Below are 18,434 nucleotides of genomic sequence, written 5' to 3'. Positions count from 1 at the left end.
TGTATTATCGTTTGTTTCACGATTTATTCACTTTGAGATGTAAATCGCAACGTTTCGACTGCTTACTGCTAGTCTTTATCAGGCGATGAAGTCAACTGGTTACGCGGCACCATTTATATCACGATGGTCGGCTGTGATTGGTGCGTTTCGATCCGCACCGTTCCGGTGAGAAGTTGCTCCCACAGCGGTCTGTTGTTGTACCACTCGACACGTTATACAATATTTCCAGAAGCAAAGTACAAATTCAGTCAGATTCTCAAGGCACCAAGTCAGTTCATCCATCAAATATATACGGTTTCGAACGTTCAAGGATGATTTTATGCCAGTAACTCGATTTACAGCAAGACTTGCTCTGGCAAGCTTTACAGATCTGGGAACATGTCATATTCACCGTCGCAATCGTCATGTGATTCAGAATCAGATTTATCAGGAACATCCGAAACGGGATCCACCGATGACGCAATTTGGAGCTGTCCCATTAGAGACACGAGCTCTGTCACAGAGGGTGTGGTCGGTAATGGCTCCTGACCTGTGACCATTGACTCTTCATTTGCCTGTAAAATAAAGGGTGTGGCGGGTAATGGGCGTTTAGTATTCACTAATCCTCCTAATACATTCTGGACTACAGTTGGTTCTTGGTTTGAAACTCTTAATGTTGTATTTGCATTCGACCGCCCTTTTAGTGGAATTGCGTTTTCATTAGCTGGCTTTTGACCAGCTTTCATTAGCTGGGGCTGTCCAATAAAGCGTGTATCGGCCTTCAATATCAACTCCATCAACTTTCGCTGCTTTGCTTTAGTACGTGCTTTTTGAGACGTCTTTTCTGTGATCAGTTTTCTGAGATTCGAGAGCGACGAATTCTTCCGGCGATGTTGCGTTGCATTCGGTTCGTTGCGTCGTTTCTTTGTTGATCTTTCTGTCTGACGCAGCTGTTTGATTGGAACAACCAGTGTACGCAGCTTTGCTTCTTTTCTTCCTTTTTCCAACACCGAACGATAAGCACTCAACTTCTTGCTTTCTTACTGTCTTGTCTTCGCCGTCTGGAGTGGAACAGCCAGCGCTCATGGTTCTGCTTCGTTTGTTTTCTTTCTTAACATCGGAGTTAGGGCGCTCATATTCCGTAGTCGTCACTTTCCAATGTACACTGGCTTGAAGGGAGCAGCCGGCACTATTGACTTTGGTACTTTCATCCTTTTTATTAACACTTAAGGCACAACGCCCATTATCTGGATCTTCTCTGCTTACCTTCTTGTTTGCACTGTTTATAGACAGTACCGGTACATTGGAGCAGGACACGCTAGCCCCTCCATGCCAGTTTATTTCTGTTCTCGCACCTTTGGCTTGGAAATAAACTTTGCGGTGTGCGCACAGTGGAGCTCTTGAGGTTTCGTTGCTGGGATCTTTGATTCCGTTACCAGCGCGGAGTTGATCAGCGCCCGTTACAATGACGTTGGTCATTAAACGGCACGAATCTGACACAACAGCATCAATCTTGGCGCATTCCTGACTCTCTTGGTAAAAAGAAAGGCTATCATTACTAGTAAAGCGAGAGTAAAAATGCGAAGCATCGTGTGGTCTTTGATGAAGAAGTTGTCTTTAGTAACTTTCTCCAGTCATCGGACGCTCCATTGTGAAGTCATCGCAATTCCCCTGTCGCCTCTTGTTATTATCATGGTAGCGGCCTTGTTCTTCTTCTCTGCCTTGGGCCTTAAGTTCCTCTTCTTCTGGCGGCAGCCCAATACATCTTCGCCTTTTATGAAGGCTGCAGACAAATCTAGTTCATTCCACGCGGGTGTCTGGTTATCTTTTTAAAGTTCGTTGAACAACTGCAACTCGTGCTGAGAGTAAGCACAAAATTTGTCCATTGCGGCAAAAGAAAACCTTGAGCACACATATCAGTGGTGCGGCAACAATAATCGCAGCAACCCGGCGGAATACTCAGAGTTGTAATAATAGCCACGCTTACAAAAAAATGACCTTATTTCTCTGTCCATCCTTGAATCTAGCCATCTCTGGCCATTTCAAAACAGGTTTTCACTTTGTTTATGACGATGTTCTGTGTTTTCTATTTCGTCATATTCTATCACTTGAGCGTGCATTCGAACGCACGTACAAATCCACCCTACCGAATAAGGTGGGGACTGGCACATGACACAATTCTTTGCGTATGATAACCCTAAAAATGCCCGTAAATATGGGAGAAATTAGATGTTGATCGTTATTGGGACTTAAAGGATTAAGAAGAAGAAAAACTGGCGGAGTAGAAGTGCACGTGTGCTGGCATGGGATATTAATAACCATTTTGTATTCCTGTAACTCCAAAAACATCTTTTGATGGATCTCTAGGAAAAGTTAATGGACGGAACGATTATTGGACGAGATTGAGCAAAATATCGCGATTTGTTAGTGGCTTCGTCAAATAATTGATCTGCGAGAAACTGAAAATCAACAATTGTTGAGTTCAACAATTGTTTTGTCATTCGATCACCGAGTTTGTTTTTCATAATTTTGATATACTAAAGATGTCAAATCACTCTCTGACAGCTCAGGGAAGCGATCTGCCTTTTTAACTCGTGAATGTGCGCATGCGCAATGAACGAGTTATAGCGATAGCTGGCTTTTGACTTGGTCGGTCGGTCAGTTTTGTCGTTAACTTTCGGGCGTGCGCAGTGAGTGAGTTTCAAATTCAATTAGTGGGAAAAACACGCGAACATTTATTGTTCACGGCGCATCAGGAAATTCTTATTCAATATGTAGAGAATAATTTGACCATCATTTAGTGCAAGAATGGAGATTTTTCGTTCAATCTGAGCAAAGTTGCAAGTTTTTTCAGTTTTTCAGAAAGTCCGGGGTCGTAAACTCAATTAGTGAAAAAAAAAAACCGTGAAATTTTTTTTTCACGACGCGTCAGAATTCTCTCAATCATTCTGTAGAGAATAATTTGACAATCATGGTAGTGTAAGAATGGAGATTTTTCGTTGAATCTGAACAAAGTTATAGGTTTTTTTCGTTTTTTTCTACAGAGTGCGGTTTCTTTTAAGAATTAAAAATAATTTAATTAAGAAATAATTTGATAAAAAATAATTTAATTTGTCAGTTTTCACGCGAAAGCGGAACGTGCCATGTCACGCATCATTGACGTCGTAAACAAAATTATGCAAATTTCTGGTGAAATGAACACTTAAAGATCTTGTCAGCTTTCATAGAGGTTTCACAGGGAAAAATGTTTCATTTTCGAAATTAACAACTGGTAATTTATGGGAAAGCAAAAGGACGCGGTCGATAAATAATTCTTATTTAGCAAGAGCTTGTCATAGTTCATTATTTTTACTTGAGGATTGCGTGGACTGAACTCCAAAGGAAAAATATGAAATGTAATGCGATACTTTGTTGAACAGATTTCCCTTTGTGAGATCGGCTTGCCCTACTGTAATTTTGTAATTTTAATTCCCAAAAAATCTTCACTTGCCCATCGGGCAAGTGATGGTTAGAATCCACTAGCCCGATCGCAAAATCCAGTAGCCCCGGACTATCGGGGACACGAATGTGCATGACGTAGCTGCACATGGCTTGCTTCTATGAACTTTGAATAAAAAAACACGTGATTTTTTTTTAATCGGCGCATCAGAATAATCGGCTTATTCAATCTGTACAGAATAATTTGACAATCATTTTAATAGTACAAGAATGGTCATTTTTCGTTACATAATCGGGCAAAGATATAATTTCTTTTAGCTTTTGAGGAAGTTTCCGTAGCCGTCCAAATTTCAATTACTATGTGTCATCTGCATTCACGAGTTGGCTCACAGGAGCCTTTGATTCACCCAAGCAAGAGCGTGGTTTCAATTACTTGCAGCAAAACACAGTTGGACAGTAATGCGCATGAGTAGACCATTATTTGTAGGCAGTTATTTGCAGGTCACGTTCTTTGCTCTCGGCGAATGAAAAGGAAGAAAAAATGCATCGAATGATAACATCAGCTCCTTGAACTCATGATTCAAATGAGTTAGGTCACATAATGGCACATTTCCGTTTGGCGCCATTGCTAGGGAGTGTGGAACAAACATTATGGATCGAGCCTTCCTGAAGGAATTTACTCCTTTTAATAACCCGCATTGAACAACAAACAAACTGGTCATGGAGAGAATCGAGGTCATCTCGGAAAAACCTAAAAAGTGGTATTCGCGGTTTTTCGCTCCACTCATTCTTGACAGGGTCATAGCATTCAATAATTCCATCCAATGCTATCATCTTCTCTTCCTTTCTACTTTCATGACTCAGTATATATATCTTCCCGTCAGAAGACACCCCAGCTGGCCCACCCATCCAAGACCCTTTTATACCCAAGTTCGCTATAAATTCCCATTCGTTTGTTGTTTCGTCGTACACTTCACACGATGTACCCGAAGGGTACCCGGGTAAATCATCAACAACTGTTCCACCTACAACAAATATTTTGCCTTGCACAGCAGTACCGTAAGCAAAAGCTCTTGCGTCTTGAAGGTCTGCTATTTTTTCCCATGTTTTTCTGCTGAGGTGAATCTTGTCAGAAGTCCTCAGAAACCCTTGATTGTCTATTGAAAAGTCAATACCACCAAGAAAATAAACAAAATCGTCTTTGGCCACAATGCAAATGGCTTTTCTCGAACCAACAAATACAGCTATATCTTTCCATGAGTTTGTTTCGGGTTTGTACTTTGTGAGAAAGGAAAGATGCGTTCTCCCACACCGATTATAGTTTTGGCATGGCATGTTAGTTTTGGCAATGCACTTTGGGCAAGATCTTTCATCTTCATACAACAAAGCGTAAATTTCGTCTTCATTTCTAACGAAGAGCTGATCGATTCTCCTTAGTTCTTCATACGGCAGTGATGTCCAAGTGTTGGAAAATGAATCATAACATGATATTATTTTGTCTTCTGGAGATATAAAGTATAGTTTCCCCTGACATGAGACCACATTCTCGGTGTTAGGTGGTACTGTTCCACGTGACCAAGCCCACGTCTCCTCACGAGGGCAGTAAAGTAAATTGTCTTCCAAGTACCTAGGCCTCAGCCTTCCCGATTTAAAACCATACTCCTGTATACAGACTACTATAACAGGAGTCTCGAGTGACTTTCTTGGCTTAACACTGAAATAATGGTGGTTGTTAGAGTTAGTAAACTCCATAGCGACCTTCACAAGATCCATGCAGCAGTCTTCGTTATCATTCACAAGATCATTTGTCACGATATGACAGTGCAGGTAGTCTCTCGATACATAAACAAGTCGAACTTCACGAAACAACTCAGCAAAATGTTTCTTTCGCTCGCTTTTTTTATGATCAACCCACGTTAGAATGATTTTAAACACGTCTTCCTCGGCGTTAACATCTATGTCGTCACTTGAGATCCATATTTTAACTTCGTCTTTCGACAGTTCCAGAAAATCATGCGTTTTCGCCACGGAAGTGAAATTAGCAAGGATGAAGTGCTCTGTGAGCGAAGTAAGTTCTTGACATCGATATCTGACTGCAAAACGGTAAGTTGAAATAGCGTTTGAGATATCTATCTTCAAATTCTTCACTAAAAATCTTTCAGCGAGAGTTGTCAGACGAGGAAGAAGCAAATAGTCCGCCATCGCAATCAGCTCTTGGGCATGAGCATCGTCTAATATCTGAACACTACCAGTGTAAATAAACTCCAATATGTCCCTCAAACCAAGCTCGCTTAGTATTTCCAGCCGAACTACTCCTTCGTTAGACTCCTTCATATCGCTGTTAAGCAGTCTTTCAAAGAAAGTACTTGCCTCTGAAAGAACACCTCTGTGAGCTTTGAACTCTTCCCCATCTTTGCAAACCAAAGTAACGTTGCAAGGAGGATATAGTGTCTCTTGAGGAGTAAAAACTGGTTCAGTTCTTGGTTGAAACATCACCAGTGTCAGCGAGTACTATCTCTATGAAAGGTTCCATCGACGTCGAAGTGATTTTTAAAGGTTTTGGCGTAAACTGCCAGCTGCAAGCAACTTGTGTCCGTCAAGCAGTGTAAATGCAAATGATTTTCACCACAAGTGATGTAAATTTTCACCTGCGACAGGTGCTTACATTGTGATTGAACAGACGGAGTATCGACATTCCGGCGTAGTCCTTGTCATAACTTTGAACATACTTGAGGGACAAGTTCTTTAAATCCTGACTGCGGAATGATTCTATCTTCACAATTTCAAATTGGTCTGTAGAGGCCGATATAGTTTGCTTAAGATCAAGCAACAAATTACAATTGAAGTACTAACAATCCTGTTATCAAACTAACCGAGTTAGGCTTGAGAGCAGGCTAGGATGCTGCCATTGCCAACCTCATTACCAAGTGTCCTTGTGGTATTCCCGCTTTCTGCGGGAAAGGAACCCGACTTTCGGCTGGCCGAGTGTTTTCATGTGACAAGAAACTCCTCATTGGGGTCGACTGGCTTATTTTTGTCATCTTTCTAGAACCGAAGAGAGATTTTCACACAGGCAACGAAACCAAGAAAAATGCGATTCATATGGCACATTATCATACTTAAGCGTCCGGAAAGAAACTGCAGTCAACAAGACAAGACACTTTATTTAACGTGGTGAATGTGCTTAGCCTAGTTTAAAGATACCACATGGCAAGAAAATGATGCTAAAATAAAAAAAAATTAAAACATATAAGTTAAAAGTCGTTATTTAAATCACTAACGGTCACTAACTACGAAAATCCAATGATAGAAATACAAAAATTCTATAAATCCTAAATCATAAAAATCTAAAACGCTAAGTTAATCAACTCGCGAACCTTACTAACAAACTCTTTAGTTCCAGCTAAAATGCGTATATTATCAGATAGTGCGTTCCAATACTTCGCGGCATAATACCTGGAACACGTAAGGCCATATTTGGTGCTATTCACCCTCGGTAAAGACGATATATTTGCTCCCCGAAGATTGCAATTACAGTCAAACCTGTATTAAGCGGTCACCCTCGGGGAATGGCTAAGTGACCGCTTAATACAGGTTGTACAGAATACATCACTTACTTGGTTAAGAAAGTTCGGCGTTAAAATGGTATGACAAAGGAGAGCATGGTATTGAAACGGACTAGTGAAACATTAACGCCACGATTGTGCAGCTTATTAGAAACGCAATTGCCTGGCGCGCTATTTTTTACCATATTTAAGTGGTTTCCTGTTACAAAGTGACCGTTTAAAACAGGCCAAGACAATAGAAATCAGCTCGTTGGGACTTAGGTTTGGGTGACCGCGACCGCTTAATAGAGGGGACCGTTTAATACAGGTCAGGATTACAGTAATTAAGGGAAGTAATTTTCGGGACTTTGACAACTGACCGCTTAATAGAGGGTGACCGCTTAATACGGTGCCGCTTAATACAGGTTCGACGGTATACTCGTTCTAACATTTAAGGTAATACAATTGGGTAGAAGGTAAAAAATAAACGTGCCTTTACATTTTGTCAGCAAGTAGATAAAATATAGCGGAGCAGTTCTCTGGAACGGCGGCCTGCCCCGTGATGTGAGAGAAGCTAAATCTCTAAGTCAATTTAAAAGATTAGTTTATCTTCATTTTTAATGTTAGAGTATACACGGCATTGATGAAAAACAGGTTTTAGTTAGATTAGTTGTAGTTAGTTTTTGCATTTTGTTCAGGATAGTTCTCTAATTTTTATACTCCTGATGGATTTTACCGTGTTTAAATAAAAAACTATTCTATTCTATTCTTCTATTCTATATGAGGAAATTCATAAAATAAGAATTTTTCGTTGCCGTGTTTCGGAGAAAATTTAAGTTGAATTTCGTTGTCAGGAGCGCCATCTTGTGACGCCATATTGGATTTGCAGACGCAAATGTGGAACAGCAGATGCTATGGGCATGTCATTAATGCTTGGCGGCGCTCTTTCCTGAAAACAGCTGTTTAGGGTAATTAACATGTCCTGGATCCTGCGTGTTTCCAATGTGCCTATCCATTTTAACAAGGTATGATAGGAAGTGGAGTTGTCCTTGTAAATGAATTTAAGAACGCGTTCGTTTACTTTCTCTAGCTTGCTTGTGTTTCTAGCAGCACAATGATGCCAGATTTGGCTGCAATAAAATAAATTGAGCAAAATAAAAGCACGATACAGTGCTTCTAAAAAGTTCTGGTCCTTTCATTCACTTAATTCCAAGACAAAAAGATTACCAGAGGTCATTACATATAGAAGCAAAGCTAAATCTACTAAAGACTCACTTGAGAAAGCTTCAATTTTTTTTTATATATATATATTTTATATATTTATATTGTAATAATATTTATTTAGTTAATTTCTATCTTTAAATTATAACGGTTCTTGGGAGGGTTTCTTTAGGTGGTCTGCCTTGTATGGGGTCTCCGACTCTTTTGCAGGCTATCCTAATGGCTCTATTTTAATCCACTGTACGAACTTCTTTGTTGCCATTGAATTGTAATAAAGATAAGGATAAAGATTCTTTAGTTCAATAACGTAAAATATTCTTCAACCTGTTTAGCACATTCAATGCCGCAACTATTAGGATTTAAAGAGGTCACAAGATGCAGTTTTTACAACTTAAATTAATTAAAAGTTCCTTCCCCGACCCCTGTTGACTGAGTCTCTGAAGAAGCTTCAAAAGTTATTTCTGAGGAGTTCTTTGCGTCGGCATCTTATGATCTCTTGAATATTTCTGAGGGATCTGGAAAAACATGGGATATCTCTCAGCACTTTGGTCTTTTTCTTAAGGTAGCTAACATTAACTCACTTCTTTAACCCTTAACGGGGGATTGGTAAGATAACAATGGAACAGCCTTAAGCTTTTATTTGAATATTTCACATTTCAGACAATTTTAGATATTTTTCTCACGTTCTCACCGCACACGAGAGAAAACGGCTGAGCTAACTGCCTCGCGAGCTAGCGTTTTGCTCAGCTCTTTCCTGACGTGTGCGGTGGGCTTAGCAGACCTGCTAGGGCGTGTGATATAAATGCAAGAAGGATACAATAGTGTTAAGAATATAGCTAATTACCACGTGAAAATAAATGAAGAGCATATAACTAATATTATACAACGTGACAAGAAAAGTAAAAAAAATATGGAATAAAGTTATGTATTTTTTATTTTTCTTGTCATGTTATAATTGGTTATATGCTGTACATTTATTAACACGTTGTAATTAACACTACTGCTTGCATCAGTTTATCATACACCCACTAGTAGGTTCTGTTTCTTGTACTGAAGATGGATGAAGTTTCAGCCAAAACATGTATACATCATAAAAAGTCGTGACATTCTTGAAAGTTATTTCCTGCCTTCTGGCTCTATGGAAATTTAGTAAAATAAATCTCCGTTTAAAAATTATACATATTTCTGATGCTTTGGTATAGCTTTTTATTTTCCCATTACTCCCTTGATTGGTCGCATTCTTTGTGAGCATTCTGTGGCAGAGTCTGCAGAACTGCACGGACGCAGTTAAAGCCTGGTTTACACGTACGACGCAAGCATAAGCACAAGAAACCTACGTGTAAACCAGTGCGACGCAAGCGTAAGCGCCTTTTGCTTGCGCTTGTGTTTATGCTTTCGTCGTTCCGGTTTACACGTACGACGCAGGCATAATCACAAGCACAAGAGAATGGAACGATCTCCATTCTCGTGTGCTTGTGCTTGCGCGGTTGCGTCGTACGTGTAAACCGGGACGACGCAAGCATAAGCACAAGCGCAAGGAAAGGAAACTGAAAAACAGTGACAAGTTTTTAGCGTACATTCTAGTTACTCATGCGTTGCCATTTTGGACATGTTGGAATCAAATCTCGCGCCAAAACTGAGGCAGCCCGGACGCTCGATTGCGCCAAATTTTTATACTTCTGCGCTTGCGTATTATGCTTATTGCACGCGAAACATCCTTGTGCTTATGCTTATGCTTGCGTCGTACGTGTAAACCGTCCTTAAACGTTCAGTTGTAGCAGGGAAGCCATTGCTTTTCGAGGGGTGGGGCTTCTAAAAATCGTGCAGTCGCACGATTCCCGGAAAAAGTTATGGTGGAAATGACGTCTTCTGAGATTGCTGGAGACGGCCACAGGTGACACAAATTTAGGGAACTGGTCATAACAAGTTTGTTCCTGAAGAGGACCCACATTTTCTCTCATAGAAGACCAGAAACAAATATCAAAGAATGAACCCTTAAAGCCTGGTTTACTCGTATGACTTAAGCATAAGCACAAGGATGTTTACACGTGCGATAAGCATAAGCATAAGGTGACATGTGCAAGCGCAGAAGCAGAAAAATATGGGACAAGCGCGCAGCCGGACTGCCTTTTGGCGCGAGATTTGATTCCAACATGACGGACTAGAATAGAATGTACACTGACAACTTGTCACTGTTTTTCAGTTTCCTTTCCTTGCGCTTGTGCTTATGCTTGCGTCGTCCCGGTTTGCAAGTACGACGCAACGACACAAGCACAAGCACAAGAGAATGGAAATCGTTCCATTCTCTTGTGCTTGTGCTTATGCTTGCGTTGTTGCGTCGTGCGTGTAAACCAGGACGACCCAAGCGCAAGCACAAGGCGCTTATGCTTGCGTCGCACCGGTTTACACGTAGGTTTCTTGTGCTTATGCGTGCGTCGTACGTGTAAGTAGGCTTAAGCCTGGTTTACACGCACAACGCAGGCATAAGCATAAGCATAAGCGTAAGCATAAGCACAAGGATGTTTACACGTGCGATAAGCATAAGCATAAGGTGACATACGCAAGCGCAGAAGCATAAAAATTTGCTGCCGACATTTTGCAAATGGCAACGCACAAGTAACTAGAATGTACGCTGACAACTTGTCACTGTTTTTCAGTTTTCTTTCCTTGCGCTTGTGCTTATGCTTGCGTCGTCCCAGTTTACACGTACGATGGAACGACGCTAGCACAAGCACAAGCACAAGAGAATGGAAATCGTTCCATTCTATTGTGCTTGTGCTTATGCTTGCGTCGTTGCGTCGTACGTGTAAACCGGGACGACGCAAGCATAAGCACAAGCGCAAGCACAAGGCGCTCATGCTTGCGTCGCATCGGTTTACACATAGGTTTCTTGTGCTTATGCTTGTGTTTATGCTTATGCTTGCGTCGTACGTGTAAACCAGGCTTTAAAGGAAACAAACACTTACTGAAGCTAACTGAGAAAATTACGTTCGTTATCACTTATAATCCAGCTCTACCTCATATTAAAATAAAAGGCAATGTATGACTGCATTTGGCTACTGCTTTATTTTTGTAGAATATTGCAGTAAAAAAGCAATGTTGTATAAAATTCAGAGGGGTGAATGAACAGCTCCAGTCAGTGCCAAAATTGTGCAGCTTAATTTGATCGTGCTGCCACATGGGCAAATTTGGTATGCGCTGGAGGATTTTTGTTTGTTTACACTTTAATACATAGGGCTAGGGGACAGTAATAGATATGGTTTGGTTCTCCCATAATTTATAGAAGATCGCATGGTGAAGAAATTCCGTGAATCAAGACACACAGATAAACAGACAATGAGCTTTCTTAATTGAAAAATTTATTCAGACAGACCTGTGTTCACGCTTGAAAAGCAAATTCGTTTAATTTTCGCCTTGAATGAAGGCGACCGATCCAAGCGAACTTCGAGTCACTAAAACACAATTTCTCGACTCTTTTAAACTGAGTATGTTTTCGAAAATTTCGTCAAAGCTATTTGAAATATGACAAATCGATCAATTTAACATAAAGCACGGTGAAATTCACATTCAAACCTGTAGTATTTTGTAAAGTGGATTCCCAGGAGCACGCAAAAATTTCCGAGAACGTCTACAGCTCACGTGATGATTTGCAGATCTTGTTTACGATCGCACATGTTTCGTACTGTACTGTACTGTACTGTGCTGTGCTGTGCTGTGCTGTGCTGTGCTGTGCTGTGCTGTGCTGTGCTGTGCTGTGCTGTGCTATACTGTACTGTACTGTACTGTACTGTACTGTACTGTACTGTGCTGTGCTGTGCTGTGCTGTGCTGTGCTGTGCTGTGCTGTGCTGTGCTGTGCTGTGCTGTGTTGTGCTGTGCTGTGCTGTGCTGTGCTGTGCTGTGCTGTGCTGTGCTGTGCTGTGCTGTGCTGTGCTGTGCTGTGCTGTGCTGTACTGTACTGTACTGTGCTGTCCTGTGCTGTGCTGTGCTGTGCTGTGCTGTACTGTGCTGTGCTGTGCTGTACTGTACTCCACCCTCCCGTCCCCCGAGACAAAAGTTGCTTGAGGTTGCTCGTTTCGCAAATAGTTGCTCAAAAATTCAAATGTTACCGAGCAGAATGCCAAGGGCCTATCCTGATTTGCTCTTCTTTGCTCTTAAGCAAAAACAACAGAGGGTTTATGACGAATGTTACGAATTCTATAACTAATGGCTTGCATACATGCTTCACTGAGGTTTCTATGAAGATCCCTCTCGTACCCAATTTTGCCGGAAAGATCCAAAGAACATTATGACTTTGAAAACTTTCACACTTGGAATTCTGACGTCCTAAATTTCTAGTTAGGGGATCATTTGACAAGTCACGTGGCTTTAAAAGTTTAATAGAATAAGGAATCATTTTATTCCATCCTGGGCATATACAATATGCCAGTTTATGTGATTGGGCATACATGTACATTAACCACGTGTGTTCCGGTTGTTTATTGTTTACTTGCAAATACCATTCTTGGCCCATCTGAAAATAATTTTTTTCTGAGTGTGATTGACTAACATCATAAAACGCGTGACCACCGTAAGCTCGCGGGGGATGACGGGGATGGCTCAACTAAATAACGAATCAGCTCCGTCACTGACAACACAGCACAGTCATGCGAGGCCCTGCAAGTAAACGAGCTGAAGTCTGCTTAGCTTAGGAACGCAGCTGTTCGTGGTATTCGTGCTCGCTTCCTCCAGTGAAGGTTTTCAGGTCATTCTTTCAGCTCTGTCATTTGGCTTTAATTGTAAATCAAAGGCTCCTGTGAGCCTACTCGTGAATGCAGATGACACATCAGTAGTTGAAATTAACTACATTACCTTGAAAAAGCTAAACGAAATTATGTCTTTGCCCGATCATGTAACGAGAAATAACCATTCTTGTCCTAAAATGATTGTAAACGTATTCCCTACACATTAAATAAGGTTATTCTGATGCGCTGATTAAAAAAATTCACGTGTTTTTTAATTCAAAGTTCATGCCGACACTTCACTAATTGAATTTTTAAATTCAGTTATTTTTAAATTAAATTATTTTTAAATTAAGTTATTTTTAAATTCTTAAAAGACACTGCACTTTGTGGTAAAACGAAAAAACTTTTAACTTTGCTCAGATTTAACGAAAAATCTCCATTATTTCATACATACTGAGATTTACAGATAGAATTAATCTGTTGAAAACCCGGTTCGGAAATTCTCGCAGCCAATGGCAACATCGAAACGACTTTCTCACACGTGGGAAATCCGTTTCGTCCAATCAGAAAGTGGCTGTCAAAACGCATCAACATTTTCAATGAACGAATGACCGTGGTAGCTTTGGTGTAGCTTTGTCGGATGCGCTAGCTTTTTTACGGCTCTAAATCTCAAATGCCGAAGCTTTGCTAAACGCAGTGCGGCTTTTCAATTCGGTAAATTTTGGCTCGAGAGGCTGTGAAGAACATCGGCAGATGACTTGGGGCGACGTGCAACTTCACATGGAAGCTGACGGAAGTGAATACTCAGAGTATTCTGAACGGCAAACGAAAACTAGAACGGGAGCTGAACTTCGTAATGTCAGGAGCTGTTAAACCGAAGACTTTCGCAGCACCAAACGGTCCACCCGAAAGAAATCCAGTTGCTGTTTACAAGATTTATTCCGAAAAGCGACCTGACGCGATGAATAAACCTGATGCGCCATACTAATAATCTCGAAATAAATTCCATAAAAAGTCCTTCCTTAAAAAAATGTGGTTTAAATCAAGTGCAAATGGGTCACAACAAATTCAACAGTTTGATGAAAACCATGGTGGAAAAAGGAAGCCTTTCAAGTAAACGTCTGATAATCACAGCGCTCGAAAACGTATTTTTAAATTACGCGATATTTTCGTGTATTTCCATTTCGTTTACTTTCATTATAACAATAAAACACTTGAGAGCTATGTGTACATGTTTACCAAACCTGTTCAGCACGGAAAAATCTCAGTATGTATAAAATAAACAAATTACAGCATGGAAAGTGCTTTGTACGGTGTTTACGCACTCGTTGTTTTGTATCAGAATTCTCACTCGTTCGCTGCGCTCACTCGTTCGATTTCTGATACGTCAACAGCTCGTGCGTAAACACCGTACGTGCGCACTTACCATGAAGTAATCTATATTTCTTGCACTAAAATGATTGTCATTATGCTCGACAGATTGAATAAGATTATCCTTATGTGTCGTGATAAAATTTTCTCGGTTTTTTTTTTAACTAATTGAGTTTACGACCCCGGACTTCCTGAAAAACTGAAAAAACTTATAGCTTTGCTCAGATTTAACTAAAAATCTCCATTCTTGCATTAAATGATCATCAAATTATGCTCTACAGATTGGATAAGATTATTCCGATGCGCCGTGAAAAAATTTCTCGTGTTTTTCAGTTCCACTAATCAGGCCCGTAGCAAGGCTAAAACAACTGAGGGGCTTAGCAAAATAGTTAAACAAAACTACCCCACCCCCACCTCACCCCCCCTCGTCACTCAAAACACGGACTGATTAGGGAGTTTAAGATGCAACGAGAACATAAAAAACAAAACAAAACAAAACAAAAAAGTAGATTTAGTAAGTAAAACAATAACTTTGCACCTGCGTCACACTTTTTGGTACATTTTTTGCCGTTTCTTTTACGTGGACTCCCATGTGAAATTTCCTAATTTTACGTTTGAAGGAGGACATAACCAAATGACGACAATTTTTTCTTTCTCTTTTAAAATTTGGCTTGAACCGGGCAGTAAGAATCCGACTGTGGGAGCATTGTGGGACATTTGTATTGCTATAAATGATCGGATGTCTTAGAAAACAAGTCAACTCTCTCGTAAGCGACCACCCTTGGTGTACGACAAAGTGGTCGCTTACGGGAGATGGTCGCGTACGGGAAAGATCAACAAAATAAGCGTAATACTGGACTGATTAATTAATAACATAAAAATTTCACCTTAGCAGCTAAAATTAGGCAAATAGAAACTAATTTATTTGATTTTTTCACATCTATTTATTCTTCTGATGAAACTCTGTAGAACAATTCGGAACAGATCTGTCCCGTTTACCTACAGATCTAATTATAGCCATCTTATCTGTCTGTAAACTGTTATTATCTGTCACAAATTTCTGCAAGGCTGATCGGACTGCGCAGAAAACTTAACACGACAGCGACATGATAGAGACCAAACCGAGAATCAGCAGAAAAGCAAAACTTTCCTTCACAAGTACATGGCCAAACCTTGCTAAAAAGAACTACAGCATATCGTATCTGAAAAGATCTACGGTCCAAAAACAAAAGCAAACAATCTGCAAGGAACCGCACAACGAAAATGCTGCAAGTATACGCAGGATCTGTCCGCAGTCAGGGATAGCGTCATTAAAAATTGAACTTTTGTCACTTCTAAGTAATGATTTACGAACGATCATACGTGAAACAAAAAGCAAAAGAATGGGTGTAATTTCTGGCCTAAAAAGTGATCGCGGTCTCTTAAGAAATTTGAGTGGTGTTCGCTTACAAGAGAGCTCTTGATTCTCAGTAATTAACTGAGAAACAAAATGGTTGTATAGGAAGTGGTCACTTACGGGAGGTGGTCGCCTACGAGAAGTGGTCGCTATGAGAGGGTTGACTGTAGTTTATTTCAATAGCTTTTACGGCTTGAGATCGGTTAATTTTGGTTTGGTTTTGTTTGGTTTGATCATTCCAGGTTCCGATTCACAAGGTAGGAATGCCTTTGTTACTGTTGTATATGAAAACAAACTGTAAGCCAAGGAAACTGACAGGTAGTAAACAACTTTTTATAAAAGTTGTGAAAAGGTACTTGCAGCGTCAGAGTTTAAGACTAATTGCTGCCCATTAATTTGGTTTAATTATTTATTTTTTGGCAGATTGTTTTTTAACTTCCAAAAATTCTGGGGGGGCTCAAGCCCCCCCTGCCCCTCCCCCCGCTACGGGCCTGCTAATTGAATTTAAAACATTGCAGTTCTTTCAAAAACTAAGTAAAGCCACAAATCAAACAAAAATTTCTTCGCCGTTAATGTTTGATTTCCGCTGTTGAAACTATCGAGCATCCCTTAGATATGAGTTCCCCTTTCGATTCACCGTTTCCAAGAGGTGTGTTTTCCTTCCGAAAACGCGAAATTCGCTAATTTCGACCAGCGCCAGAGTGAAATTCCGCTGCATTACGATTACTCATTCACTGCGCATGAATGAAAGTTAACAACACGAACCAACCAACCAAGTGAAAACCCCACCATCGCTATAGCTCGTTCATTACGCATGCGCGCATTCACGAGTTAAAAAGGGTTTATAAGTATTTTTAAATTCCACTCACGATTGATAATGGCTTCTTCACAATTTTCCTCGTGATTACGCTTCACTCAGGCTGTTTCAGTTCTGTAAAGTTGATCTAACAACGGATTCTACACTCTACACTCAAAACTTCATCGATCCGACGATAAAATCACAACTTGAAGGCATGTTCTTCTCACATGGCCTCTTCCCGCCACTCTCTCATAATTAAATGTTAATTTATGTTCATAATTTAATTTTTAACAGGCTTCTACACGCAACTCGATCGCAACTCACTTGTAACTTGCTTGTGTGCCTGTGGCTTAAACGTTTTACATCGTAGCTCTGCAAAAAGAAACTGGACAAATACTGTAGACTATAACACTCCGGTAGCCCTAAACTTGTCAGTTATATTTTTCTCTTGCTTAGGCCATCCTTGTGAAATATTTCGTTTTCGTTTCCCATCACCCCCTATCTCGTAACTGACATAGTTCGATCAAGTCGTTCGTCAAAACAAAACAAAAGAAATGCCAAAAAAAGAAAATTTGGCAGTCACTAAATAAATAATAATCCGATTTTTGAGCACTGATTATATCTTATCCGTGACTGCCATGTTGGAACCGGAGCCGCTATCAATCTGAAAGGTGTTCGAATCAGATGAGCGCTGATTTTATAATTAATGAGCGCTGATTCCCTGTGTTCCGAGATCGTTTAATGGCTAAGTAAAGGCATATTTGTGAAAGGCATCACAGCTTGAACAGTTCAGATTCCTCAGCTGGAAATTTAAGTTGTAGAAAGATTTAGGGAACAGAATATGTACTTCCCTCATTTTTCGGAGATCTTGTTGGCTTTCCAAAACCGTTAGTTCAGTAACGCATGCCGTTTAAAGTGGGAAATAATGCCTGCCCCCTGTGAAAATAGAAGGAATTAGTTTTCCATGGTTTCATTTCACAAAAGTTCATGTTCTTCACAACTAAATCAAGTTGAATTTCTGAGGCGCCGTTACGCCCTCACGGAAGATATTCCACCGAAAATGACTAACGTTGGAGGCTCTCGAAGAATCACAAACTGAAAAAAACGACACCAGCACAATTAATGCACTTGCGAATTATTGGCATCATTCTATAACTTTCATGCAACATCAAGTATACAGGAATTTTTACTCGGTCTGCCTGAGGTAGAAGGATGCCAGGAATGTCACATGTGGATCCACATATGGGATGGCAAAGTGATGCTCGCTGATCGAGACATTACTAACAACGCCATTTGCAGAACGTGTCAGTATCACGTTTTAATAAACATTTCAAGTTTAACAGGTAAATATATCTCCTATCAGACCGGAGGTGTTTTCAGTAGCAAAGCAAAGTGCTGCCAGTCAGAATTGCCTGGAAATCTGCGCAAGTCGATGTCTTTGTCTTTCCAGCTTTATTGGTCAATTAATTAATTAATTAATTAATTAATTAATTAACTACAAACTATAAATATGAAAGAAAGAAAGTTTGAAAGAAAGACCAAAAGTGTTAGCGCGAACGGGATATGATACCCATGCGAGGCGCGACCCCAACCTAAGAAAAATCAAGTAAAAATTACAAATGAGAACTCTAATAAAAAACACGAAGATAACGAGCAGTGGCACGGGCAGTCACGGGAGAGGAACCAGATGCAAGGCATGTCTATGTCAAAGATGGTACCTAATAAGGTGAAATAGGAAGCACGTAGAAAATTCTTAAATATGCTTAGACTGGAGAATCTGTCGGGAGAGGCAAGACTGCACTCAAATAGTATTCCAGGGTTTTACAGTTCTGTTGAAAACTGAGGTCTGAAAAGTAGTGGTTCTGAAAAATAGTGGATCTGCACCTCTATTTAAATATGTTTTAGAATTTGAACATGCTATTTAAACATTGAGGTTTTTGTAGGTTACAGGATCTAATAAAA

General features: G+C 40.2%; 1 protein-coding gene across 1 annotated transcript; it reads right to left on the bottom strand.

Moving 5' to 3' along the window:
* Positions 1-3,825: 3,825 nt before the first annotated feature.
* On the bottom strand, positions 3,826-6,936 carry LOC146458234 (kelch-like protein 40). The gene has a single exon (XM_085090637.1). The coding sequence runs from the start codon at positions 5,908-5,910 to the stop codon at positions 4,012-4,014; it is 1,899 nt and encodes a 632-aa protein (XP_084946763.1). The 5' UTR covers positions 5,911-6,936; the 3' UTR covers positions 3,826-4,011.
* Between the last annotated feature and the right edge of the window lie 11,498 nt (positions 6,937-18,434).

Source organism: Pavona decussata, unplaced genomic scaffold, assembly GCF_977016875.1.
Source record: "Pavona decussata unplaced genomic scaffold, jaPavDecu1.1 SCAFFOLD_233, whole genome shotgun sequence".
NCBI classification, from domain to species: domain Eukaryota; kingdom Metazoa; phylum Cnidaria; class Anthozoa; order Scleractinia; family Agariciidae; genus Pavona; species Pavona decussata.
The sequence above is the reverse complement of the archived record's forward strand: the minus strand, read 5'-3'. Positions and strand labels throughout refer to the sequence as shown.

Bases quoted from the DNA above. Each gene is read 5' to 3' on its own strand.
- LOC146458234 (XM_085090637.1), bottom strand. From the start codon at position 5,910: ATGTTTCAACCAAGAACTGAACCAGTTTTTACTCCTCAAGAGACACTA.